Raw genomic sequence first — 25,868 nt, 5'->3', positions numbered from 1 at the left:
AGGGTACCAAATTCTCCACAAGGATGGCTGCTCTTTATCTTTCTCCTCCTCCTACTCCTATCGGAGTTAAGCATATGAAGTGGTGGTGCTTTTTCCTATAAAAAAAAAGGTTAACTTACATCCCTGGTATAAAGTGTCCTTTTTTTTTTTTTGGAGAACTATCTCAAATGGACTTATGATCAACTCAATCATTGGAAAATGTAGCCCTATAAAATGTAGCCCTATTTCCAAAGTATGCTCCATTTATAAATCTCATGAGGAGACCATTTGGCATGTCTTCTTTGGTTGTGATATATCGAAACACCTATTAGAAGCAGGCCCCTTAGGACTCAAAGCTGAGCTAATAAAATGCTCCTCTTTATTTGAAGTTTGTATAAATTGGAGAATAGACCTCCAATGGATGCCCCCATCATGAATTGGTGTTTTCCCATTAGTAATCACATTTTATTACATTTGCCTGAAACCAATACTTGTTCAATTCAAAAAATTAAATCCTGTGGAGATTCTCCATACAATACAATTTTGGATCGTAGCTCTTTGACATATATCCCTCCTTCCATACGGAGGATATACTTATCAGAACTCCAGAACCACCTTCTCCACGATCACTATTATATGGTTAGTCTTTACAACTCCATCCTCAAATTTGGAATCATATATCTAAATTTGTGTTAATGCTTGCACTCTTTTAACCGCCAGAACTAAGCAAATAAAAATGGGGGCGCTTTTTTTTTTTTAATGAACTACAATCCTATTCACGTAATTATCATAGAGAATTAAACCTGTGACCTCTTTACTAAAATGTGTTTGTCATTGCCAACTGAACAACCTTTTAATGGTCGCATATATGATTTTGTTGTCCTTTGATGTAAGACAAGAGTTTGTCGCACCAAACTTGACGCACTCCTTTGTGTTGCTTCCTCCAAAAAACCCTCTCTAAAAGCCTTTTGAAGTTTGGAAGACAATGTTGATATATAATCTTGAAGGGTACTGTAACTTTTCATATGCCTGAGAATGACTGAATGACTTAAATCAGACTCAAAAGTTGTTTACCAATAATTCAGCCAATTTCACAGTTTGTGCAAGCAATAGCTATTGACTGATGTATCAAACCAATAGCTATTGGCTCAGCTCAGAAAAAAGAATGTCTCAGTAAATCATGCATGTGGCGAGCCTTGCCAGAAGTATATCAGTTTATTTGTGAACTTCAACCAGAGATTAGAGGTACAAGGGTCATAAATGCTCAAAATGCTAAATAGATGGCTATACATATAAACATGAGTTCCATAAACAAGTTTGTCCCAGTAAGGTGCATTCAGTGAGATTGGCACCCTTGATAACCAATAAGAAATTACAAAACAGGTATCCCAGAAACAGGTTAACTTACCAGCCTTTCATCGATTCTTGATTGGCGCTTCCAATATGACATGAAAAAGGAAAGGAAAGGCAAACAGTAACTCATATAGCTTACCATCTTAAGAAGGATCAGTCACAGTTGAGTTGCATATGCTGCATAAGCATAAACTACACTGCATTTGTAAGGATTCAGAAGACAAGTTTCGAGATAGATATCAATCAATTTGATTCTTTTCTGATCAAGATGTATAGATTTATGGATCAATATGTCTACATTGATACAGTTCACAGATTGATGGAAATCTGCAAAAGCTCTAGTTCCTGTTCTCTGAGTTTCTTCTAATTTTAAGGTCTTGAATCGACCTCTCTCAGATTAGTCATTTCTTCCTGCTGGAAATTTGATTTTCTTTCATCTTTTTAAATTGTTTTGGTAACATGCGGTCATGCTATATATTGGGATGTTATTACATGAATACAGCAGAAATTTGGTAAATTTTAAGTTGATCTATTCCAATTTACATGCATGTTCCTCTGGCTAAAAATTCTCTGCCCTCTTTTTTGACCAAACACATTATTCCTCCCTGAGATTGAGACTGAAAAAGGCCAAAAAAAGACTTCTAGCTAGTTAGAAGAGTTACACGAGACAGCAAGGAAACTGACCCAGTAAGGACATGGATTCATGAGAACCATCGCCTCCCATTTTTGACAGTCTTGAGCTGTAACACAAGTTCCCCACGCTGAGCTTCTACCTCTGCGTATCTTAGACTCATTTGGAAGTAGCGCTCACGAATATCTTGTAACTCTGCCTCAAGCGATAAAGCCTTCTGCTCATATCCTTCTTTCCTTAAGATCTCAAGCTCAGCTGTTAATTGCTTCGAAACATCTGAATGACCATTCTCCCCTTCAGATAACAACCTGAATGATGTAATGGATATGAAACTCTTGATCAGTATATGCATCAAAGAGGGTTTTACATGCCCTTGAATTCCTACCAGCTCAATAACAATATCATGTTCTCACAATTAATCATTCAATATGTGCTATACCATATACTTAAATTGGAAATTCACCCCTCCTTGAAACCTAGATTCATCCTTATAAATTGCTAAATAGGAACAAAGAGGAAACTAATTGGCGGACAAGGAACAATAGGGACTTTTATGTTGATTCTACAGACGGAAAGATCAAGTTCTTCAAGCTAATTCTACTGACACAAATTGAGTCCAAGAAAATGAACATGAATACCTCCTAAGCTGCAGTTTATACATTTCATTTGCCTCCAAAGCCTCCGCAAGTTCATTCTCAAGCTGTTGGATCTTTGCTACAAGATCAACTCCTATAACATGAGGACTTCCACCCTGACCGTGATGAAAGCTATCACCCTGAAAACAAATATGAAAGAACCAATATAGTTGTATCTTAAGCATATCAATGTTAGTTGCAAGGACAAAAAGTGAATGCAATGAGTGAAATGCATTTTCTTTTCCTTTTTTTCTTTTTGAAATTCTAACGAAATAGAGCCAAATATATTCAACAGTCAAAGCAAGTAGAACTAAAAAAATCAGGAAGAACAACAAATATTTTATACACCCTCAAATTGCAATAATGGAGAATCAAATACTTGTCAGATGAACCCAAAATAAGAAAACAATTACCTAGCAGTATTTTGGCATAATATCATAGTGAATCGCTACCAACTAGTTATAAAATTAGGGTGTACTTAGTGCTCAAATCTCCACCCACCCAGTGTCTGGAGAGATCATAATGTACGCAGCCTTACTCCTGCTTTTATAAAGAAGTTTTTTCCAGAATCAAACCCTGACCACTTGGTCAGTAGGGGCAAGATTACATTACTAATAATCTAGCTTTTATTAAATGTAGATCAACTCCATAAAAAGGAAGGAGAAGTTTTAAAACTGCAAACCAATGAATGCCAATTAATAACCAATTTATTAGGTAATATTTTCAATGAAAATTTGTAAAAAAGACTGCTTGGGTTTTATGGTTGCCAAGAAACATGACATTGGTATAGTTGTGTGCATCTTAAGTGCCATGGTCAATATCCATAGAAAACCAGAAAGCACAATGTGACTGAAGTCTGGCCATTCCAAACATTAAATTGGTCCATTTGTCGAGGTCATTGGATAAGATGGTGATGTTTACCTCTCTCTTGCATTGATTGACATTGCAACTCAGTTGATGTTCTGGAAGCTCTTCCATGGAACTCGACTTCATGGATGGTTCTTGGTTCTGAGTATTACTTTCCATTTCATTCTGTCAACACAGGAATATTTAAGACAGAATTCAGATCTCTAATGTAACTTATTTGTCATAACCAAACATACAGGCAATGATTCTTGCATATTATGGATGAATAGCTGGAGCAGACCTTTGAGAGCTCCTGTTCTCCATGTGATGGAAAAGCTATGGTATCGGACTTGGAAGATCTTGATAAATCTTCATTTCTGGACTCACTTTGACCAGGTTTTTCTTCTTTCTTCAGCTGTAGTTCCTCTTCAAGGGTTTGAGCTTTCTTCAGGTACTCTTCTTTCTCTTCTTCAAGGAGCTGTATCTTCCTCTGAAGTTGGTTATTTGCTCTTTTAAGGCGGCTAAGCTCATTCTTCAGCTCAGCTTCATGGGCACATAATGCTTCACTTGCAGTCAGATCACCTTCAAGACGCAGAAGTTTTTCTTCAAGGGCAACCCTTGCATGTCTACAATCCTCAAATTCGGACACAGTATTTTGTAGATCTGAAATTTTCTCAAGAAATGATATTTTTTCTGCCTTCAGTTCTTCACAATCTTCAGACACTAGCTGCAATGCCGCTTCCAATTTCTCCTTTTCAAACTTAGTTTCATTAAGCGAGTTCTTAAGAGCCAAAACTTCTTCCTGAAGATGTGCAATTTTCTGCAACTGAACCTTCAAGGTAGTAATTTCTTCCATCAGTTGTTGCCTTTCATATTCAGAAGCTGAAAGTTTCTTTTCAAGCATGTTTACATTACTTTTAAGCTTTTCTTCGTTACCTCTTGCATCATGCAATGATTGAAGCAGTCTGTCATTATCAGACATCAGCAGTTCCTGATTTTGTTTGGAAGCAGACAGCTCAATAATCAAGCTTTCTACCTTAGCTTCTGACTTTGCTCGATGGGAATCTAATTCATCCTCAGTTGATTTAATTCTAGATTGGACTTCTTCAAGAACAGTTTCCAGTTTGGCTTTATCCAAACGTAAACTGGACACTTCATGTACAGCATCTGAACCTATCACCCCTCTTTCATCATGATTTGAAGAGATCTGCCCAGTGAGATGTGCTACCTCTCTTTGGAGATTCTCAATTTCACTTTTCTTCTCTAAATGCATCTGATTTAACAAGCTCTCTTCCATAAGTTTGTCTTTAAGTTCCTTGTTTTCACGTAGAACAGCATCAAGTTCTGATGTTAGGAACTTTCCTTTTGAGGCAATATCCTCCTGCATTGAAGACAAACTTTCCTCGAGAACTTCAACTTTTTTAAAGCAATCAGAAAACCTCTCTTGTGATTCCCTCAGTTCAGTCTCCAAATGTGTACAACGTCCATGCAACTCCAGTTTCTGCTTCCGTAGCTCCCCATTCAATTTCTGTAGAGAACTGCATTCTTCAATGAGATTTTCAGCTGTGGCCTGTAGTTTTGGATTTGCCCTCTTCAGATATTCACACTCCTCTTGAGCTTCAGACCAACGCTTCTGCATATCCTGCAATTTTTGCTTTAGATCCGATTTTTGTGCCTCAATCTCAACCCCAAGTCTTCTAATCTCATCCTGGAGACCAAGAGAAAATTCTTTAGAATTTTCCAGCCCCAATCGCCTGGACTCCCTCTCATCCGTAAAATACCTTAGTTGCGCTTCTAAACCAGATACCCGCTCTGACAACTGTATATTCTCTTCTTCCAGCTCAGATAAATGGAGCTCCAATTCATATTTTCCACTTTCTAGCTCCGACAATTTCCTTTCAAGAATCTTATTTGCAGAAACATGGGATTCCAAACTGCTGAGCACCATCAAATCTTTTCGTGCATCATCCACACTTTTAGAGGTAATACTGCTTTCTCTTTGCAAGGCCTCTATGCTCTCCTCCAAATGACTTTTCTCTTTCTGAAGATCAGAAACCTGTGATTCTAACTCACTCTTAGTACACCTCAGAACCTCAATCTCATCTTCCTTTGATGATAAGCCACCTACAAGCTCCCCAGTCTCAGACCTCTTTGCAAGTGGTTCCTTATTTGGGCAAGAAACTTTAGCTTCTGATTCTGAACTTAAATTCTCAATGTCTTGGATTGAGTGATGAAGTCTATTTTCCTTCAAATCATAAATATGCGGCTTCTTCAGAGCGTCATTATCACGTCCACATGCTACCTTGCTCTTTGCTTCATTGTTATGAAGTACTTCCTCAAACCTGCTAAGCTCCTCTTCCAATAATTTAATTAGATTGACAAAATCATTTAGAATAAGCTCAGACTGCTCCTTCTGAGTGACGATATGTACACTGTTCAAACCCTCTGAATTATCACTAGGATTTTCACATCCATTATTTACAAGACAAAAGTTGAGCCATGGCTTCTGAATATGTGCCAGAACCAAATGAAGCTGCTCAAATAATTCAGGAAGTAGTTTTGGCATTTGTATCTCACCATTCGGTTCAAGATTTTTTGCAGATGGAACAGTAAGCAAATCTTCTGTGTCTATTTTTACTGCTTCAGAACTGACAAATTGCCTCTGCAGTGCAGCAATTTCAATTTCTTGCTTTGCTACCTTCTCTTGGCTCTTTTGGAGTTGAGTATCAAGATCGTGTACTTTGTCCTTAAAAGATTGTACCTGAAGCTCCAGATCATCACACTTCTTCTGAAAATCCAACGATAGGTTTTGTAAGTTTTTAATTGGAAAACCATCATTCCCCAATTCTTTATTCATCCCCTCTTCATGATTGATTATCTGGGACTTAATATTACTTGCTTCAGACACAGATGCACTGGCAGAAAGATTAACTTCACAAGACTGAAACATAATGCCTCCAGTCTGAGGGTCCTTTTTTGATTCCTTGAGCTCAAGTAGAAGACCCAGGTTTTCATCTGTAAGTTCATTGCAGTCCTTCTCTAGTTCCTGCACTTGCTCTTTTAAGGTTTCAATTTCTTTGAGCAGATCAAGGTCAGATCCATTAACAAACCCTGTATCCTCTGAACACTGGGTATTCAGAGAATCGGATAGTTTTGCTTCCAAAGTGAGGATTTGTTCCTCTTTTGCAGATAGCTCATGTCTCCAATTAGCTTCCGTATTCAGTAGCATTTGGTTCCTCATACTTCGCTCTACCTCGATCTCTTGGTTTTTTTCCTCCACCACCTTTTCCAATAACTCGACAGTGGTTTGCAAACTCTTCTGTGATTCTTGCAACTCCTTCAGCTGGGATTCGAATATCAACTTATCCTCTTCCCCTGCTTCATGGGATTTGGGCATGATTTCAACAGTACTACCTTCCACATCAGAATTCGCTCCTGTCTTAATGGTTAAAGCTTCTTTATTTGAATTTAGTCCTGCATTGTCTTGGACACAGTTCTCCAGATCATTTAACTTAGCTGAAAGATTTTCTATTTCCAATCTTTGATTATCCATTTCCAATTTTTGTTTCTCTATGGTCTCTTCCAGTTCCTGAAGAATATCAACGAGCTCAAAATTAGATTCTTGTGATTTCTTCAGTTGAAGAGCCAATTCAGCATTGGACTCCTGATGAAACTTGATCTCTTCTTCCAATTCCTTTTGAAGATGTGACATGCCTTTCAATTGAAATTTGGAATCTTCAGTAGCTGTTTGTTTCATTGTTGATTCCTCTAACAATGCTTTAAGTTGTTTGATTTCCTGCTTCAACCGATCACGCTCCACATTTGCTGCTGAAAGCTCCATATCAAGATCTGCCTGGTGCATTGACTGGTCAGAGAATTCCTTCTTCAATATTTCCATATCTTGCATCAACTTGCGAGCATCTCTTTCCCACATCCTAGCTTCAGAACGGAGCTCCTTGACAGTGTCTTCTGCAGCTTCCACACCTTCAGAAGAACCAGAATTCCTCAAGGATGCTGCATGATGCACAGGTGAAGAACGCGACAATTCTGCTCTCTGGTTCTTTAGATTGTTGCCTGAAATTGTCATTCTTGAATTAGGGGAAGCATGATTTGACTGGAAATGATCATCAGTAGAATAAGGACCATTTAAATCTTGTCTTCCAATTGGATTGCAGACATCAGCAGTCAAGCTGTTCATGGGTGAAATTTTTTTCCTGCCTATCAAACCTTCAGCAGAATCAGAGCTGTGGTGTGACCCTGATGCAGAGAAACTTGGATCCTGGAATAGTAAGAGGAAATATTATCAGTTGTGAGACAAAATGGAAGAGGTCAGAAAATACAAAAAGAATTGCCAATGCATGTAAGAATATATGCATATTAAGAGAGCAAGACAGAGAGAAACCTCTTGGTAATAACATATAAATTACATTACAAAAATGTACTCAAAAGAGCTAGCAAGTGAACAAAAATGCGAGAGAGTTCAGTGTGTGCATGAGAGAGAGATTCTGATATACTGTGGTGAATTTGTTTGTAATTGTTGAGAAACACGATATTGGTAGAATGGCTTATTGATCAATGATCTCAAGCCCTCTATTTATAATTAAGTGGAAAGTACACTATTACAAGAAATAGAATTTTACATAAATACAAACTCTAATTTGACTCCTAGTAGAATCCAACACTCCCCCTCAAGTTGAGGCATAGAATATTAATCATGCCCAACTTGCCTACAATATGAAGGAAATCTCTTTCTTTCAAACCCTTAGTGAAAACATCTGCTACTTGGTCTCCAGATCTTACAAAAGGCATGCAGATAAGCCCTTGTTCCAGCTTTCCTTTGACAAAAAACCTGTCAATTTCAATGTGCTTGGTTCGATCACGTTGCTCCGGATTATTAGCAATACTAATAGCAGCCTTGTTGTCACAATATAACATCATAGGGTTCGGAACTTGGACTCCAATATCTTACAACAAGCCTTTCAACCATAGTAGCTCACAAACTCCACGAACCATAGCTTTATATTCAGCTTTAGTACTAGATAAAACTACCACATTCTGTTTCTTACTTCTCCAAGTAACTAGATTACCTCCAACAAAGGTACAGTAACCTGAAATTGACTTCATGTCTGGAGATCCAACCCAGTCTGCATCAATATATGCTTCTACTTTTAGATTATCAGTGGATGACAAAAGTATTCCTTTTCCAGGAGTTCCCTTCAAATACTGTAATATTCTGGTAATCCTTCATATGAGCTAAATATGGATTATGCATGAATTGGCTCACTATCCGTACGGCATAAGCAATGCCTGGCCTGGTGTGGGACAAGTAAATAAGCTTCCCTACTAGCCTTTGGTATCTTCCTTTGTCTGCTGGTTCTCCCTCTTTTTCTTTAAGTTTAGCTCCAGCTTCAATAAGGGTATCAACTGCTTTACACCCCAACATTCCCACTTCTAATAATAAATTTAGGACATACTTTCTTTGGGATAAGAATATACCTTTCTTTGATCGAGCCACCTCAATCCCCTATTGTAACTTCCCTAGATCTTTAATTTCAAACTTTCTGCCAAGAAAGTCCTTCAACTTTTGAATTTCTTCACCATCATTCCCTGCGATGACAATATCGTCTACATAGACAATGAGAAGTGTGATGTTAGTACCTGACTTCTTGACAAATAGTGTATGATCAACATTGCTTTGCTTGTACCCAATAGAAGTCATTGCCTTCAGGAGGCATCCAAACCAGCATCTAGGAGATTGTTTTAACCCATAAATTGACCTCTTCAACCGACAAACTTTCCCCGCAGTATTGTCATCGGAGAAACCATGTGGGATTTCCATAGAGACTTCTTCCTCTAACTCCCATGTAAAAAGGCATTCTTTACGTCTATAGTGCAAGTTCCAGTCTTTGTTCACAGCTACAGACAACAGAACTCTGACAGTGTTTAGTTTCACAACAGAGGCAAAAGTCTCCTGATAATCAATCCCATAGGTCTAGGTAAACCCCTTTGCAACTAGTCTAACTTTCAACTTGTTGACTGATCCATCCATATTTTGTTTAACCACAAACACCCATTTGTAGCCCACTAGTTTTTTTCCTGGAGGAAGTGTAACCAGCTCCCAAGAGTAATTTTTCTTCATTGCATGCATTTCCTCTACCATAGCTGCCTTCCATCTCTTATCAGCATAGGATTCTTGCCAACTTTTAGGAACGTATATAGATGACAGAGAGGATATAACAGCACAGTAGGAATCAGACAAAGAGTTATAAGAAACATAATTAGCTATGGGATGTTGAGTACAAGCTCTGACTCCTTTTCTAACAACAATAGGAAGATCAGAAGAAGATACCTTAAGGGGAACAGTAGAATCTGATTTTGGAGCAGGGGACTGAAGCGGCAACGTATCACCTTTTTCCACCAGCTTTAGCCGGTTGTAATTCTTCATCTGATAAGTCTGCACTTCCTTATTCTGGTCAATCTGGTTTTGAAAGACCTCAACAGTGTGTCTCACAGGAGTGGTCTCCCCCTGGCTAGATTCTTCACATGGTTCAAAAAATGAAGGGGGAGGATTAGAGTCCTTAAGTATACTGGCCGAAGTCTCCCCCTGGTCAGGAAACTCTTCTTGAACTCTTAAGTTATGTTGGTGTGTGATAGGAAGATCTAAAGTTGGAAAGAACACCTCTCCTCTAAGACTCTCCCCTTAGAGAGGTGTATAGTAAGGGCTAGACTCATTAAAAATTACATCCATGGATACAATGGTTTTCCTAGAAGGAGGATGATAACATTTGTACCCTTTTTGAGTAAAGAATTACCCCAAAAAAATGCAGTGTAGGCCACGGGGAGCCAACTTACTTTGGTGGGCTGTTATTCTGGCATAACACACATCCAAAAATCTTTGGGGGAATAATAAAAGAAGAGACTCCCTAGAGAATCTCATTAGGACATTTAAAACCAAGTATCCTACTAGGCATCCTATTTGTAAGGTAAGAAATCGTGAGTATAGCATCACTTCAATATTGGTCAGGTACAAGCATAGCAATCATAATTGAACGGGCTATCTCTAAAAGATGCCGATTCTTCCTTTCGGCAACCCCATTTTGGGCAGCCGTATCAACACAACTGGTCTGGTGTATTATGCCAGAGTCAGAGAGATATCTCTGAAATTCACCATCAATATACTTTGTGCCATTGTCACTGCGAAAGATCTTCACAGTGGCATTGAACTAAGTTTTAATCATATTATGAAAATCACGAAAACATCGAAAAACCTCTTCTTTTTTTTTTTTGTTTTAAAAGATAAAACCATGTAGAACGAGAGTGACAATCAATAAAAGTAACAAAGTACCTATGGCCAGTAATAAACACACATCGGCAAGGGCCCCACACATCAGTATGAATGAGCATAAAAGGAATAGATTTTCTTAAGAGTTCCTAAAGGGGGGTGATCTAGCCTACGGTGCCACTAATGAATGTCTGATGTTACCGAATGGACCGGATTAGAAGATGTAGTCAGAGTAGAGATAGATCCTCCAACCGGCTCGAGCAAATAAAGTCCATTTTCTAGTTTACCACATCCAATCTCCTTCCCCGAGACCAGATCCTGGAAGACACAGTAAGATGGGAAAAAAGTCACTTTACAACTCAAGTCATGTGTAAGACTATTGATAGATAGCAAGTTAGTAAAGAAAGAGGGAACATGTAAAACTTTAGACAAAGAAACTGATGGAAAATGCTGAATGGTCCCTTTTTCAGCAATGGAAGAATAGGAGTCATCAGCAATTCGAACTTTATCCTTTCCAGAAGTTGGAGAATATTGTAAGAAAAATGAGGATAAACCTGTCATATGATCTATGGCTCCTGTATCAATGATCCAAGGAGTAGAAACTGAAGAAACTTGGAAGCCTGTAAAAGTTTTAACTGAAGTAGCAAGGTAAGAGTTGGTATGGGTAGTAGAGGAAGCAGTGGTAAAGGTTGTACTTGCAGTAGAAGACTGTAGAATATGTCGCAGAGTAGTTAACTCCTCCTATGAAAAACCAATGTCTGCAGAGGGTATTGTGGAAACTGTCTCAGAAATATGAGCCTTTGGTTTTCCTCTTCTTTGTGCTCTTTTTTGCTCAAAATCAACAGGCTTCCCATGGAGCTTCCAACAATTTGCCTTGGTATGTTATGGTTTGCGACAGTGCTCACACTTGACAATCTCCTTAGTTGAATCATATTTAGTGCTAACAGACTATAAAGTTGATTTCTCCACAATAGGAGCATAAAGCATGGCTAAACGATGACTTTCCTCACGCTGAACAAGGGCATAAGACTGTTCAAGAGTAGGAAAGGGAGAACGACTTAATACCTGCACTCTGATCTAATCATACTCTACATTCAAACCGGCCAAGAAGTCATATACTCAAATCTTTTCAATGTGATTCTTATAAGTAGCCACATCATCTGAATTAGTGGGGTGATAATCCCCATAGTGATTCAACTCCTGTCAAAGAGATCTTAACTCAGCATAATAGTGGGCCACAGTCAGTTCCTTTTGGGTAGTCTCATGAAGCTTTTTGTGGAGCTTATAAATCTATGCATCATTCCCTAACTGTCCATATGTTTCAGTAGTAGCCTTCCAAATTTGGGGTGTAGTATCAAGTAATAAATATCCACGGGCAATATTTGGAATCATGGAATTCAAAAGAAATGACATAATAAGAGAGTCATTCGAAATCCATTTATCCTGTAAAGACCTATGGTAGTAGGTTTGATAGTGGCTCCAGTAATGTGTCCAACAAGTCCTCTTTCGGCAATAGTCAAGTAAGCAGATCGAGACCAGATCAAATAATTTGTTCCATCAAATCTCACCGAAAGAGGAGGAAGAGTGGGGTAATGTTCGGAGCCACTTTGAGCAAGAGTACCATCAATAGTTGTCATGTTGACAAAATTATCTGCAGTTCTTCAGTCTTCACCATTTCAAAGTAACAGAAACGTCGCAAAGTGCAATAGCCGAACAATTCTAAGTAATGATATGAGCCCCTTTTTTTTTTATACTAATAGAACAATAGAAAAGGGAAGAAAAAAATAGAACCAAACATATGGTTCGGCCAAAGAGCAATGGGTCTAGTCTAAATGTAAAGAGAACCAAATATGGTTTGGTTTGGCTGGGTTTAAATATAAAGACTTTCAGAAGGGTTTAAGGGTTGAAGGTCATGTTTCAGACGAAGGGTACCTGGCTTCATGGCGATGGCGATGTCTGTGGATTCCTTCGCGAGGGTTCGTCCATCCTCAAGCTGTTTCCCAGTAAAGATGAGACGCTGCTGATCTGGAGTGATACCCTCCTAGGGAGCACTTACAAGAATTCACAAACCACCACCCCGAAACGAAGGACAAGGTGAAGTGTGGCGGCGATGGCGGAACTTCGATGGCGATGGTGAAGACGATGGCGGAGTTCTTCTTCTTCTTTCCCTTTTTTCTGTTCTTGATTTTGTCAAATCGCACTCACCGGATGCAGCGGTACGGAAGAACAGCCAGGCGATGAGTTTTGATGAGTACTGAAGAATATCCAGAAAGAAAGGGCGATTGGTTTTGATGGGTCTTCGATGGGTTTGAAGAACTGCCAGAAAGAAAAGGTGATGGGCGATGGGTTTCGATACTCGTCTGCGACAAAGACAGCGAAAGAGAGAGAGGCGGAGGAGGTAGGTTCAACACTCTCTTTTTTTCTCACTTCCCTAATCGAAATTAGGCTCTAATGCCATGTTGAGAAACACGATATTGGTAGAATGGTTTATTGATCAATGATCTCAAGCCCTCTATTTATAATTAAGTGGAAAGTACACTATTACAAGAAATAGAATTTTACATGAATACAAACTCTAATTTGACTCCTAGTAGAATCCAACAGTAATAAGGGATAAAAACAGATACTGATAATACAGTATTGTGCATATGATGGAAATCATGAAACCACCAATAACTTTAGCTAGTGTATTTTGGAGATTTAGGTAGTAGGTAAGAAATCAGTTGTATGAAGCATGTCATTTGTATTGGTCTTTAAATTGAATATTGCATCACCATTTCAATGATAGTGTAAAGCAATCATCCTTTTGTAATTCCAAGAGGGGCTTAGTTGGCAAAAGAGAATCTCCTTTCGGGGCCTACCTATCACATCTACATGCACACAACCCAAAACGAAAAGAAGATAGTAACCCTTCTACAGTGTGGTTCACTTGAGTTGACACGGCTTAAACCTTTCAGGTTGCAATACTAGCTAGCTATATCAGATCAAACATTGAATAAGATATTGTGTTGCCTTTCTTTTCTATTTTCGAAGATAATTTATGCTTTCAGATAGGTGTTCTCAAGAACTTTAGGGATTGTAATTTGTCACAGTGCAACTGACAGCAAAAAAGGCCATCACAAACTTCACAATGCTGAATCCCATATTAGGATACAAACTACAGAAAATTTCAACAGTTATGTATCCCAGACTTCACAAAATAGATAAGAACTGCATGCCAGTTACCTGCATCATATGAGAATATTTAAAAATAAAAAATAAAAAAATACCAAAGATGATTACGAAAAGCTCACTGACTATAGAAACCAGAAATGCCAATAGTACCAACTTTCATCAATGCAACATGTAACTCAATAGAATGAGGATGAATTCATCCAAAAAAGAGTCAGCATGAAAACCAGACCCTGCTACCAAGATCTCCAGGATGAGAAGTGCTGTCTAAATTATTGCTGGACGAAGACCCAAAACTCTGATTGAATGTATGGTCAGATCCATCTGACTTGTTGTCCATGTCATCATAGTCTGCATTCAGATCCTCTGGATGGGAAAGTGTTCCTTTCTGTTGATTATCCCTGAAATACACATGGATTCTACACTATCAAACGAGAAACCTAAAATTCTGAAAAATGGTAGAGAACTTCCACCGTAAACTGAAAACCTGACTCTCGCTCTTGGTGTCAGACATTGAATTTTGACCTGCATATCATATAGACAAGAGAAGCTGCCATCAATGATGACTTATGACCAACTGTTGCAAGGGAGAAAAAAGGCATATTTTAAGAAACCAAGTAAGTAATGCATGATGGAAACAACTAATTAAGATCACTGAAAAACAGAAGACTGCCTTGCCACATTCAGAGATGGAATACATGGATTCCTTGGTCCAAGGTGTCAAGAATCAGTATTGGTCAACATACTGGGAGGTGGTTTTTGGAAACATCTTGAGACATATTGGATGGACACCAAGAGAGAAGATAGACTGAAAACCACATACAAACACTTAAAAATGCTTGGAAATGCTTAAGTACGTGCAAAACATTATTTATGCACAAGGCACCATAAAGCATCAATTGTAGCGACCCATATGAACAGGACGTGGTTGATATGGATCAATACAACCCAGTATCTTTTCTTTTTACATTTTATATCCTATGTATTGTATCAATGTCTACCAACATCAATAAGTACATGGCCCATTACATAACAACATGGAACACCTTCAATAGGTGTACATATAATCTTTGAACCATGTTTGAGATAAGTCGTACCAAACTCAACAGATGCATCAAATCTCGGTCTTCAAAAATCGTTGAGGCTCTTTTGAAAATTCCAAGAAAGAGAGATGGCTATAATAGGCAGAAGTCATCTAAAAAGTGGGTATACTTTCTCAGAGTCAGCAAGTTTAACAGTTAAGAATGCATTTATTTTTAAAAGCTGAGAACATAAGACATTTGGATACCAAAAGTGGTTCAATGTAATTCAGAGTGCATGACAAGGTAATGTGACATGACACCAAAAATTTACCCTAAAAGATTTTTTCCTTTTTATGGGGAGCATGTTTCCTATATTCTCACTGTAGTTATAACAGTGATTTGTTCCTTTAGAACTCTTGTTGTGCTAGTAATATTTGACAAAACATACATAAGCCATAGTTTATTTCAATGCTTTGCTCACAGATGTTCTAAGAGGCCTCAACATATATGCAACGATTTGCTTCCTTTAAAATATTTGTTTTATTCTTATTCTAACATCCTGCCTGCCCCCTCAACAAACAAAATAAATAATGTTTCCCATAAAAAATCTGTTAAAAACAAAAATAAATTATGTGAGGGGGCAAAGCACTTCTTAACTGTTATTTATTTTGTTTGTTGAGGGGACAGGCAGGATGTTAGAATAAGAATAAAACAAAGATTTTAAAGGAAGCAAATCGTTGCAGTCCAAATTTTGGTCAACACCACCATATCTCAATCTCTACCATGGTCAAAATCGGCATCAAAACAGAGATTCCGACCCTTGCGTGGTACTTGCTTCCAACAAGTCCAATCATAAATCAAATATATGCATGGCAAAATCAAGCATGTTTGGGTTCATCAGTTGAGGAACTCAATATAGCATATAAGACGGTAAGGAATGCCAGTATTTAATTTGTTCACCTGAAAACCCCAGTGCATATTCAAAGCAGATAACCCTAGTTAGATTCCACTTCCCAATAAGTTTATTTTGGAAAATTTCTAGACCTTCTTAGTGGAGTCCAAATGAAGATAACCCTGACCAATATCAGGCTTCATAGAGTTGATCAGAAAAGCTATCACAGGGGCATCATAAGAAAGCCACTTTTCTAAGGGACATAAGTCCTGGGGAGCTTTTTTAAGCATAGCCATAAGATTTCTGGTGAGGACATGAGCAGTAATTGAAACATAACAAAAGCAAAAACACAAAAGATAGTTGCTACCATCTAAATTTTACCAAGGCACCAAGTAATGTGGAACACTCACTTCCTTTGGTAGTTGCAAAGAAGGTATTTCTTCTGTCAGTCGTGGTCTTAGAAAGAGGCTTGAGGAGATCGAAGAGACATCACAAAAGGACTGATAAAAAGGTTGAGAGGGGAAAGAAAACTATAAGAAAGTCCATCCAAGCCTCAAAATCCTTAAAAGTCGATCTACCTCAAAACTTTGACAAAAGCTTGTTTTCATAAATGGGTCCCCCAAATCCTTGAGGAGACCTCTGAGAGCCCAATAAGGAAGGGAAAGAGCTTAGGTGACCTGTGGTGTAGTATCCACTTGATTTGTTGGACCAACACCAGGTATTGGAGGCCCAAACCCAAAAAACAGCTATTCTAGTGGGTTTTCATCCAACAAGGCTTGGAATTAGTAAATTTATTATTTATTATTCAAGTATTCTATGGATACCCATGTGGGAGTTCATTAGAGTTATAATTTGAATTGTACTTTATTTTCAGTTTCATATTTTCTTCTTTAAATACTTGCTTGTAACTCAGCAGTTGATAAAGTGAATTAAACAGAAGATTGTGTGTTTTATTTTGAGAACTTTGATTATGCGATCTCTTTCCCCTTCTCCCCATAAGTCCGCCACTAGTCTAGATAGGTTTACATGAAGTGAAAAGAAGAGAAGAAGGTGAAAGCTTGAAAGGTTAATCTGTGAGGGGAGAAAGAGGTGTAGCGGTTAGATTCTAGGTTTAGGGCAAGAATAAAGAATGGTTCCTGCTCCAACACCATGATGAGAGAAAGAGAGAGAGTAAGGAAAAAATGCTTTGTGTCTCAAGAGGGCTGCCATGCTCTATTTCTAATAAGAAACCGAGGTGAAAGAAGATAGACCCCCAGAACAATATAAAATTACAAATATACCCAAAATAGCCGTAAAGATTACAACAAAAGTCACAACTGGGACCACATCGTAAGACCAGAACCTAGTAACCAGATTTGGAAGAAGCAGAGGAGGAAAAGAAGAAAGATGAGAGAGCAAGAAGCAGAGCTTCATAAGTCTTCAACATCCCAAGACAATTAGTGAATAATTCCCGATTGCAGGGGTGTCTTCTTTAATACAGATCATGGAGCTGAATACATAAATCACAACTTGACTAATATACCCTTAATACTACCAACCTACTCAGGACTAAAAATAGACAACGAAGGACAGATTTCCCTTACTAAACTAGCACAAACTAATACCAGATCTGTAGACAAACTGCCCCTATAAGATTAATGAAACTAAGTATCAAAAAGCCCAGCAACGAATGGTCTCCTCTCTCCACTCACTGTTCAAGCAAATGGTTTTGTTTCCACACCAAGTTTTACATTTAAGTCGTCTTGTAAAATAGTGGTAGGGGATTATGAGTACACAAATCACAAGTATTATGTAATTCACCATCACAGAGCACAAAGAGGTCACCACTTTATCTACAAGTATAAAGAAGCATGACCTCCTTCTGAGGGTAAAGTTGATTCACAGATATTTGATTTGCTGATGAAAACTGATGAAGATCTAAGAAGATTTCCATGTTTTGAACCCTTTTCCAACAGCTAGAGGTGAAGCAAGTGATACACCTTCTCCATCCTCAATATGTTACATGGAAATCAAAATCTTAACATCCTCAGCGGCAACTTTTTGTTCACCATTATATTATTCAAATAAATAAATAAATACAGAAAGTGAGTAGACAGTATAGATGAACAATGGATGGGACCTGAACTTGGCTCTCCAATAAATAAATGAGTATGTGCCTACTCAATGACAAACAGAAGTTGCAAATATTCATATCATTTACACCATTTCTTCTCTACTTCCTTAGGCATAAAGCACTTCCATGCTCCTCCAATTCAACAAGATCTTGTAATTGAGCCCATGGGCCCATAACTCATCCTCCAACTTTTCAATTCTTAATCAATGCTTATGATACACAGTTTCTTTTGCATTACAAATATGCCTAATATTCCATGTTCCTCCAATTCAGCAAGATCTTGTAATTGAGATCATGGGCCCATATGTCATCCTCCAACTTTTCAATTCTTAATCAATGCTTATGATTCACAGTTTTCTTTTGCATTATAAATATGCCTAATATTCACTATCATTATTTCTTTCTAATTAGCCATGCATACATAACTAAGAAATTAATTCTGGGTATTCTTTGATACAGTAACATAGCCAAAAAGGAAATTTTTGATCTATAAAAGGTTTAGATGCTTGACAATACACCCATATCAAGTAAAATACAAAAATTCAAAAAAAAAAGGCTCCATACCTGGAAATGCTATAAAGATAACAGAATTGAGGATTGTAAATAACTCACTTGTAAACTTGTCCCATGATTGCATTTTTTCAGTAGCAATAAGGCAGGAGAAGAGGCTTTGGATTTAACATAGTCTGACAGGTTCACCGTAGCCTCGCCAAGAATACCAGATCTAACAGATCCCTAGAATAAGAATGTCATTTAGGATAGTAGCAATCTACAATATTAAATGTTTGAGGGGTGAAAAAAAATGATGTGCTACGCAATGGACAAGAAATCCCTATCAATGATTTAGGTATACTAGCTGATCCACATAAGAATCTCACCATGGCAACAACAAACTTGTAAAGACACCCTTCAAGCTCTTTTGAATCTTGTGAAAGCCAAATAGATTCTGACAGAGACTCTGTCCATTGGCAATTCCCTTGCCGTACTGACGCTTTACTTGACTTGGCAATTGTTTTCCCTGTTTCGACAGACACGATTGACACAAAGAGTTTATCCCATCCTTTTGGTACCTGCTACCCAAAAAAAACAGAATTCTGTTCAATGACATGGTTCACAAGCCTGAAACTCCATATGACATTGTTCATCACAAAGATTTATCTTCACTTTTAAATGGGAAAGAGAGTTCAATGAAAAATACAGTTAAGGCAAAAAGTTAAGAAAATTGATTCACTGAAAAATTTTGTTGATAATTCCAATTTTAGTGAGGAAAGAATTTAACACATTGACTGTATAATAGACTCAATGACTGGTCCCTACACTTTTAGACGCATTATAGATCTCATAGGAGAACAAGGAACTAGAACTACTGCACAATGGCTCTATAAAACAGAGAATACAGTCTACAGGTGCACATATGATCAGACCCGTATTGCTAGCATGATATTGTCTATTTTGGACCAGGTTCCTCATGATTTTAAAATGACTCATACTAGGATGGGGTGCTTGAGATTATCAATTGTCTAGGAACTTTCATCCTAGGCAATGTGGGACTGAAGTTTTGCAACACCTCAAAAGCCCAAACACCCTTTTACTCCTTACCATTTTTAGGAGAGGAACCCTCAACATTCTCCTAGGCAGGCTGCTACATTGCCCTCCCTTGGGTATTCACTAACCCCTTATGGACACAATATCCTTGCCATGGCCCTACACTGTTAGGGTACACTCTGACACCATTTGCAACGCCCTAGATCCATACCAGCAGCATGATATTGTATGCTTTGGCCTATGGACATCGAGGTTTTAGAAGGCATCATACTAGCTTGAGGTGCTTGAGTTCATCCATTGTGTAAGGGACTTCCCACTAGGTGATTTGGGTCTACAGTTTTTGACCCAGTGGCCTCCCAGTCCTCCCTGGAACCACGCGTTTTCTTTATGGGGACCACGATCTCTCAAGCTGGCCATTAGAATTCCAGGGTGTCACAGCACAAATGCATATCAAACAAAAATTATGCAGGCCATCTACCAGCCAATAGGCATTTTAATTCTCCAAAAAAAGCTGGTGCAGGTCCAAGCTGAAGCCCATTCCATAAATCTTCGCCTAGGCTCGCCAGTGCATTTCTTGCCTGGGTTTGTTGATGTTCATCTAATGACCTTGCTAGGAAGCCACCAGGATATCTCCTAACCTGTCTCGTATTGCAAAAGCATGAAGGTAATGAGCCTTTTCTGATTTCTAAGGCAGTTAGTCTTTTTCCAGTTCCTAAGCAGTGGTAAGTTTAATTTATGTTCAGATCTTTCAATTTGATTTCTTGGAATTACCATCGTCTTAGAATACCAAAAATCCTCTTTATTGTGCTTTGTAATTTCAAGAGGAATTTAGCCTCCAGAACCTGATCGAAATAAGAAAACCGTGGAATCGACTTATGGCTACATAATAAATAAAACAAGTTCTCATCGAGAATCTTGCTTGCAAACTCAAGTGGCCAAAGATGGATTTCTTTTGTTTGACCTAGATGGATTCCTAAGGTGGGTTCTAGTGAATCTCTAGCTGCCAAGTTATCTTCAATTATTTTGCTTATCTTCTCTCTGACATACTCCAAACTTCAAACCATTCCCATCGTCTTTGACTTCTCATCAAACAGCCCAACTCACCCACAATCCAAGAGCCTGCAGCTTGAAAGTCAAGCCCCTGAAAAGTACTGCGTGAGAATTCATCTCCCATATCTTTCAGTTCTACTTTGAGACCTGAACTGATTCCCCTGAATCCTGTAAGTCAAACCAATTTTCCAGCCTTAAGCTTGTAAAGATCAAGTACGAAAACTAGGTGAAGATCATATACTGTACTGTACAATATTTGTGTGAATCTGTTGTTTATAACTAGAAGCACCTACTACATGAATCTTCATATTCAATTCTGCTAATATGATTTAATAACTTACGTTTGAAAAGTGATGGAATCCTATTAGTATTGCTACAAAATGAATAAATGTAGGGGCTGAGAATGATAAAGATCCATGTATGAGTGACAACTACTATTTTCTGATTGAAGTGAGTACTATTATATGGTTGCCAGTGATATGAAATGACGACAAGTTTATATGGTAATACTACATGCCAAGATGAATGAGCTTGTGTCCGAGTATAAAAGGTGAATAAATATATGAGAATATGTAGAAAAGTGAATAATTCCTGCGTATATGATATAAAGTATGTGAAGATGATGAAGTTAAGAATATGTTAAGGTGTTACATGACAGGTTCTGTTGTTATGTATATGTGAATGAGATATGCTAACAAGAGTATGAGAAGTACGAGCGTGAACAAGTATATGAGACATGTGAATTAAAGGTAGAAATATGAGAACATGATCCCTGTGAATCCTTTCATTTAGGGGGTTAGTTACTGGATAAGGTTTTTCAAGCCATCTCTTGAGACTATGAGAATATAAGTACAACTGTACAAGTATGAGCGATGTCATTCCTCTCTTGGGCTGCAGTACTAGGCTGCAGGGTTAAATAACGTGGCCTGGCCAACCTCTCATGCACAGAGCCATATCATTATTTCAAAGTATTGGCAAAACCTGACTTATCAGTAGAACCGCTGTACCTGTACACTATTGTTGAGGTACAAGAAAACTTTTTCGTAGTCTAACATGATTTCCTCATGAAGCCATTAGCTCATTCCCAGTCAATACTTCTGTTCAGAGATGAGATGTACACAGCTCCAGATTTCATAGGCTGTTAGTACATTTGAAAACACTGCAAACAACAACAACAAGAAGCCTTGTCCCAACTAAGTGGGGTCGGCTATATGGATTATTGCCTTCCAATCAGCTATGCTTGAGGCCATGCTAGATCAAAGCCTAAGCTATGCATATCCTTTCTCACCACTTCTCATAAGGTTATTTTAGGTCTGCCCCTAGCTCTTGTAGTTCCTTCAATCTAGATTATATCACTTCTCCATACAGGGGGCATTTATAGGTCTCCGTTGAACATGGTCATGCCGTCTCAAATGACTTTCTCATAGCTTATCACTTATGGGAACTACTCCCAGACCAACTCTAATATGATCATTCCTTATCTTATCCTTCCTAGCTTTGCTACTCATCCATCTTAGCATCCTCATTTCTACTACACTGATTTTATCTATATGATTCTTTCTAACAGCCCAACACTCTGCACCATACATATAGTTGGTCAAACAACGGTCCTATAGAATTTTCCTTTAAGCTTTAAAGGAATACATTGATCACAAAAAAACCCCGGACACACCTCTCCACTTCATCCACCATATTTTAATTCTTTGGGAAACATCATCCTCTATATCACTTTTTTTATTTATGATTGAACCAAGGTATCTAAAACAATTGCTCTAAGGAATCTCCTTAACATTAAGGTTCACCACCTCATCGTCTACCTAATCATGACCAAAGTTACAAACTAGATATTCTATCTTTGTTCTACTTAGTTTAAAGCCTTTTGATTCCAAAGTTGTTCTCCATGATTTTAACTTGGTATTAATCCCTACTTGAGTCTCATCTATCAACACAATATCATCAGCAAAAGACACACATCAAGGAACCTCGTCATGAATGTCTTTGGTTAAATCAGTTATTATAAGTTCAAATGAATATGGCTTAAAGTTTATCTTTGATGAAGCCCAACTATAATTGGGAATTCACTACTTTGTCCTCCAACCGTTCCTACTCTTGTCACTGAACCATCATACATATCCTTAGCTATGTCCACATATTCGAAACACTACATGAGACCTTAAGATGTTTAAATAATGTTTTTTGACGCAATATTACTATACTGAACTTTAGTGCCTCTAGGTTGATGCGTATATACAATGTGTAAACCTTAGATCCAGCTTCAAATGTATTACTTGTACGTAAGTGATAAATGGGAGTCAGGTAATTATACAATTGGAATGGTGGTTTTTGACCAATGGTCATGAAGGCAGCCCTTGTTACCTTGTCTGGGTTGGACAGTTGAGCTAGGCCCAACTTTTGGGCCAGGTTAGTGCTTGCATGGAGGACAAAAGACTTTTCCATTCTAGTGATAGTTTACAACAACAACAACAACAACAAGCCTTGTCCCAACTAAATGGGGTTGGCATGGATTCTTGCCTTCTAATTAGTTCTATTTGAGGTCATGCTAAATGCAAGACCTAAGCTATGCATATCATTTCTCACCACTTCTCTTAAGATTATCTTAGGTCTGCCCCTAGCTCTTCTAGTTCCTTTAATTTAGATTATATCACTTCTCCATACAAGGGCATTTATAGGTCTCTGTTGAACGTGGTCGTGTCACCTCAAACGACTTTCTTGAAGCTTATCACTCATGGGAGCAACTCCCAAACCAACTCTAATATGATCATTCCTTATCTTATCCTTCCTAGTTTTGCCACTCATTCATCTTAGCATCCTCATTTCTGCTACACTAAGTTTATCTATATGATTCTTTTTTACAGCCCAACACTGTACATCATAGCTGGTCAAACGACGATCCTATAGAATTTTCATTTATAATTTAATGGAATACGTTGATCACACAAGACCCCGAACGCACCTCTCCACTTCATCCATCCTATTTAATTCACTAGGAATATCATCCTCTATATCACCTCTTTTATTTATGATTGAACCTAGATGCCTAAAACAATCTCTCTGAAGAATCTCTTTATCGTCAAGTTTCATCACTTCATCGTCTACCCGATCATGACTAAAGTTACAAACTAGATAATTTGTCTTCGTTCTACTCAGTTTAAAGCCTCTTGATTCCAAAGCTGCTCTCGATGATAGTTTTTACCTTATTATCCTTACTGGTTAAGTGCTGGTCAGGATCCGTTAAAAACATGTAGGATCTCAGACATTGATTTAATCCCAAAAGGCTGGTTGTATCATACCTCTGGTGGCTAAAGTGTATGCATCCCAGTTTCATATATTAGGTAACTGGACACTAGTATCTTATATAAATGTGATAACGTGGAAAATTGCCCAAACATGCTGAGGTAATATAAAAATTCTAAATAGGACTAAACAGATTGAGCCAAGTAGTGTCGTTCATGAATCATGCCAAGCACAACCAAGAAAAGCTAATGTGATTCATGTAAACTGTTAATGTTAAATTCTCATAAAAGCATCATCTTATTTCTCATTGCTGCTACTACTAAAACATGGTCTCTGCGAAATTGGGAGTTTAACGTCGAAAATTAAGCAATAAACAAGAAAGCCATAACTCCCAATCAAACAAAATAAGAAAGCTATAACCGAAAAATTGATTGAGCACTACACAATCAGACAAATAGTTGAATCTCAAAAGGATAAAAAGATTTATAAAAACGAAAATTCAGTCACATCAGAGCAGCTTCTTACAGCATTGAGTATTTTCTTCTTGAAGAAGAATCAAGAATTGTATTGAATGTTAATGGAAACAGATCCAACAGTGGGTTGTTGGACTGAAACGGAATGTTAAAACTTGAAATGCATATAGAAAGGAAAAACAAATAAATCAAACGAGAAATATAAACTTGCACCTGAAGAGCCTGCAAATTGGAAAACTTGAAATCGATCTTATCCCCTGACTCCCGGGACCGGTTCTTGTGCAACTTGAACATTTCTTCTGTCTGAAATGAATTTCTGATCTCAGAAGAATATCAGATTAAACGGCATTCAGCTCGACCTGCTCATGAAGATAGCATCAGTCGAGAGCGATAGAGAAGGTAAGAGGACCAGTAGATTTAAGCGTTAACTGGTCATTGTTCAGTTGTTACGATGCGATAGGGGAGTAATTGAAATTCGTATAATTAAACGATTTTTTCTTTTTCTTTTTTGACCTTTTCATAATTTTTTATTCATACGAAAAATAAAATAATCGGAATCTTATTGGTAATCGTCTGAGACTGAGAGTGGGAACGCGGGTGGAAACGCGAGTGGAGATTGGAGAGGCACAGGTGACGGTGAGTAGTTGAGTACTAATGCAAGGACATAGTTAGCACGTGTAAGCGACACGTGTACAAAGGTGATTACACAAGGAGCTACACGTGTTTGCTGTCACTGACTACCAAAACTTCCGTCCAAATAATTACTGAATTTAGCTCTTTTAATTTAATTAGTTAATTGGATAATGACGTTATTAACCCACAAGTTTCGGTGGTGAGGAGTGAGGAGAGGTGTGATTTTTAAGCAAAAGGTCATAAGGTGGAATTCGATAAATACCAATACAGAGCGCAAGAAGACGACGTCGTATAGGACATCGACGTAACCCAAAACTGCTTTCGTAAGTAATTTATTTGGTAATGAGGTGGGCCCGGCGGTGACGTTCTGGTGTGGTGCCCACTGAAATTGCTTTTATCATGTAATTTGTGTAGTAAGTAGAAGAGACCCAAAAAAGTAGAAGAGACCCAAAGCCCACCGTTGAAGGTTCCAAGCTTCCAAGCTTCCAACAACCCATTATTGCAAGAGCAAGAAGCAACCAAGCATCATTATTCATCTCGTGGCTTGGCCCAGTGGTAGTTACCGATCGTTAATCCGATTTTTGGGCCCCACTTCGATGATTTTTATTTGGCATAATTACTCTTGGCCTCTTGTATTTTAGTTATTACAAAAGAAGTTAAGTTTTTTAGAAAAATTACTTATATCGCCTTCATTTTTTAAGACATGAAGAAACTTATATGGTTGAATGTTTAATATCTATTTTGTCATTTTAAAATTAGAAATCAAGTCATATAAAATACTAAGTTTACCCTTATAAATCTTGTCATTTTAGATTCTAGGAAATCTGATCTTAATGAGACGAAATCAAGTTTATCAAAAAAAAGACTATGAGTTGAAATCCCGTGAGCTCTTTTACCAGATAATCATTTTTTTTCCTAGCGGGGTAAGAGAAGAAGATGTGTTTTCTTCTTTATTTATTTCTTTCTTTTTTCAAGAGAAAGAAGAACA

General features: G+C 37.9%; 1 protein-coding gene across 2 annotated transcripts; it reads right to left on the bottom strand.

Moving 5' to 3' along the window:
- Nucleotides 1-1,571: 1,571 nt before the first annotated feature.
- Nucleotides 1,572-24,719, bottom strand: LOC149023673 (uncharacterized). Of its 2 annotated transcripts, XM_089144200.1 has the most exons (10): nucleotides 24,461-24,719; nucleotides 18,803-18,994; nucleotides 18,537-18,659; nucleotides 14,385-14,422; nucleotides 14,130-14,298; nucleotides 7,588-7,723; nucleotides 3,746-7,518; nucleotides 3,520-3,630; nucleotides 2,602-2,738; nucleotides 1,572-2,271 (listed from the first exon to the last, which is right to left on the bottom strand). In XM_089144200.1, exons 1-10 carry the CDS (start codon nucleotides 24,539-24,541, stop codon nucleotides 2,034-2,036), a joined length of 4,998 nt encoding a protein of 1,665 aa, XP_089000326.1. In that variant the 5' UTR covers nucleotides 24,542-24,719; the 3' UTR covers nucleotides 1,572-2,033. The 2 variants fall into 2 exon arrangements, with proteins under 2 accessions (XP_089000326.1, XP_089000325.1); XM_089144199.1 differs by having other exon boundaries at nucleotides 3,746-7,723.
- Between the last annotated feature and the right edge of the window lie 1,149 nt (nucleotides 24,720-25,868).

The sequence above is a fragment of the Hakea prostrata genome, chromosome 2 (assembly GCF_041222555.1).
Source record: "Hakea prostrata isolate BN-2017 chromosome 2, UWA_Hpros_2, whole genome shotgun sequence".
Lineage (NCBI taxonomy): Eukaryota > Viridiplantae > Streptophyta > Magnoliopsida > Proteales > Proteaceae > Hakea > Hakea prostrata.
This window is presented reverse-complemented; position numbering and strand designations above follow the sequence as displayed.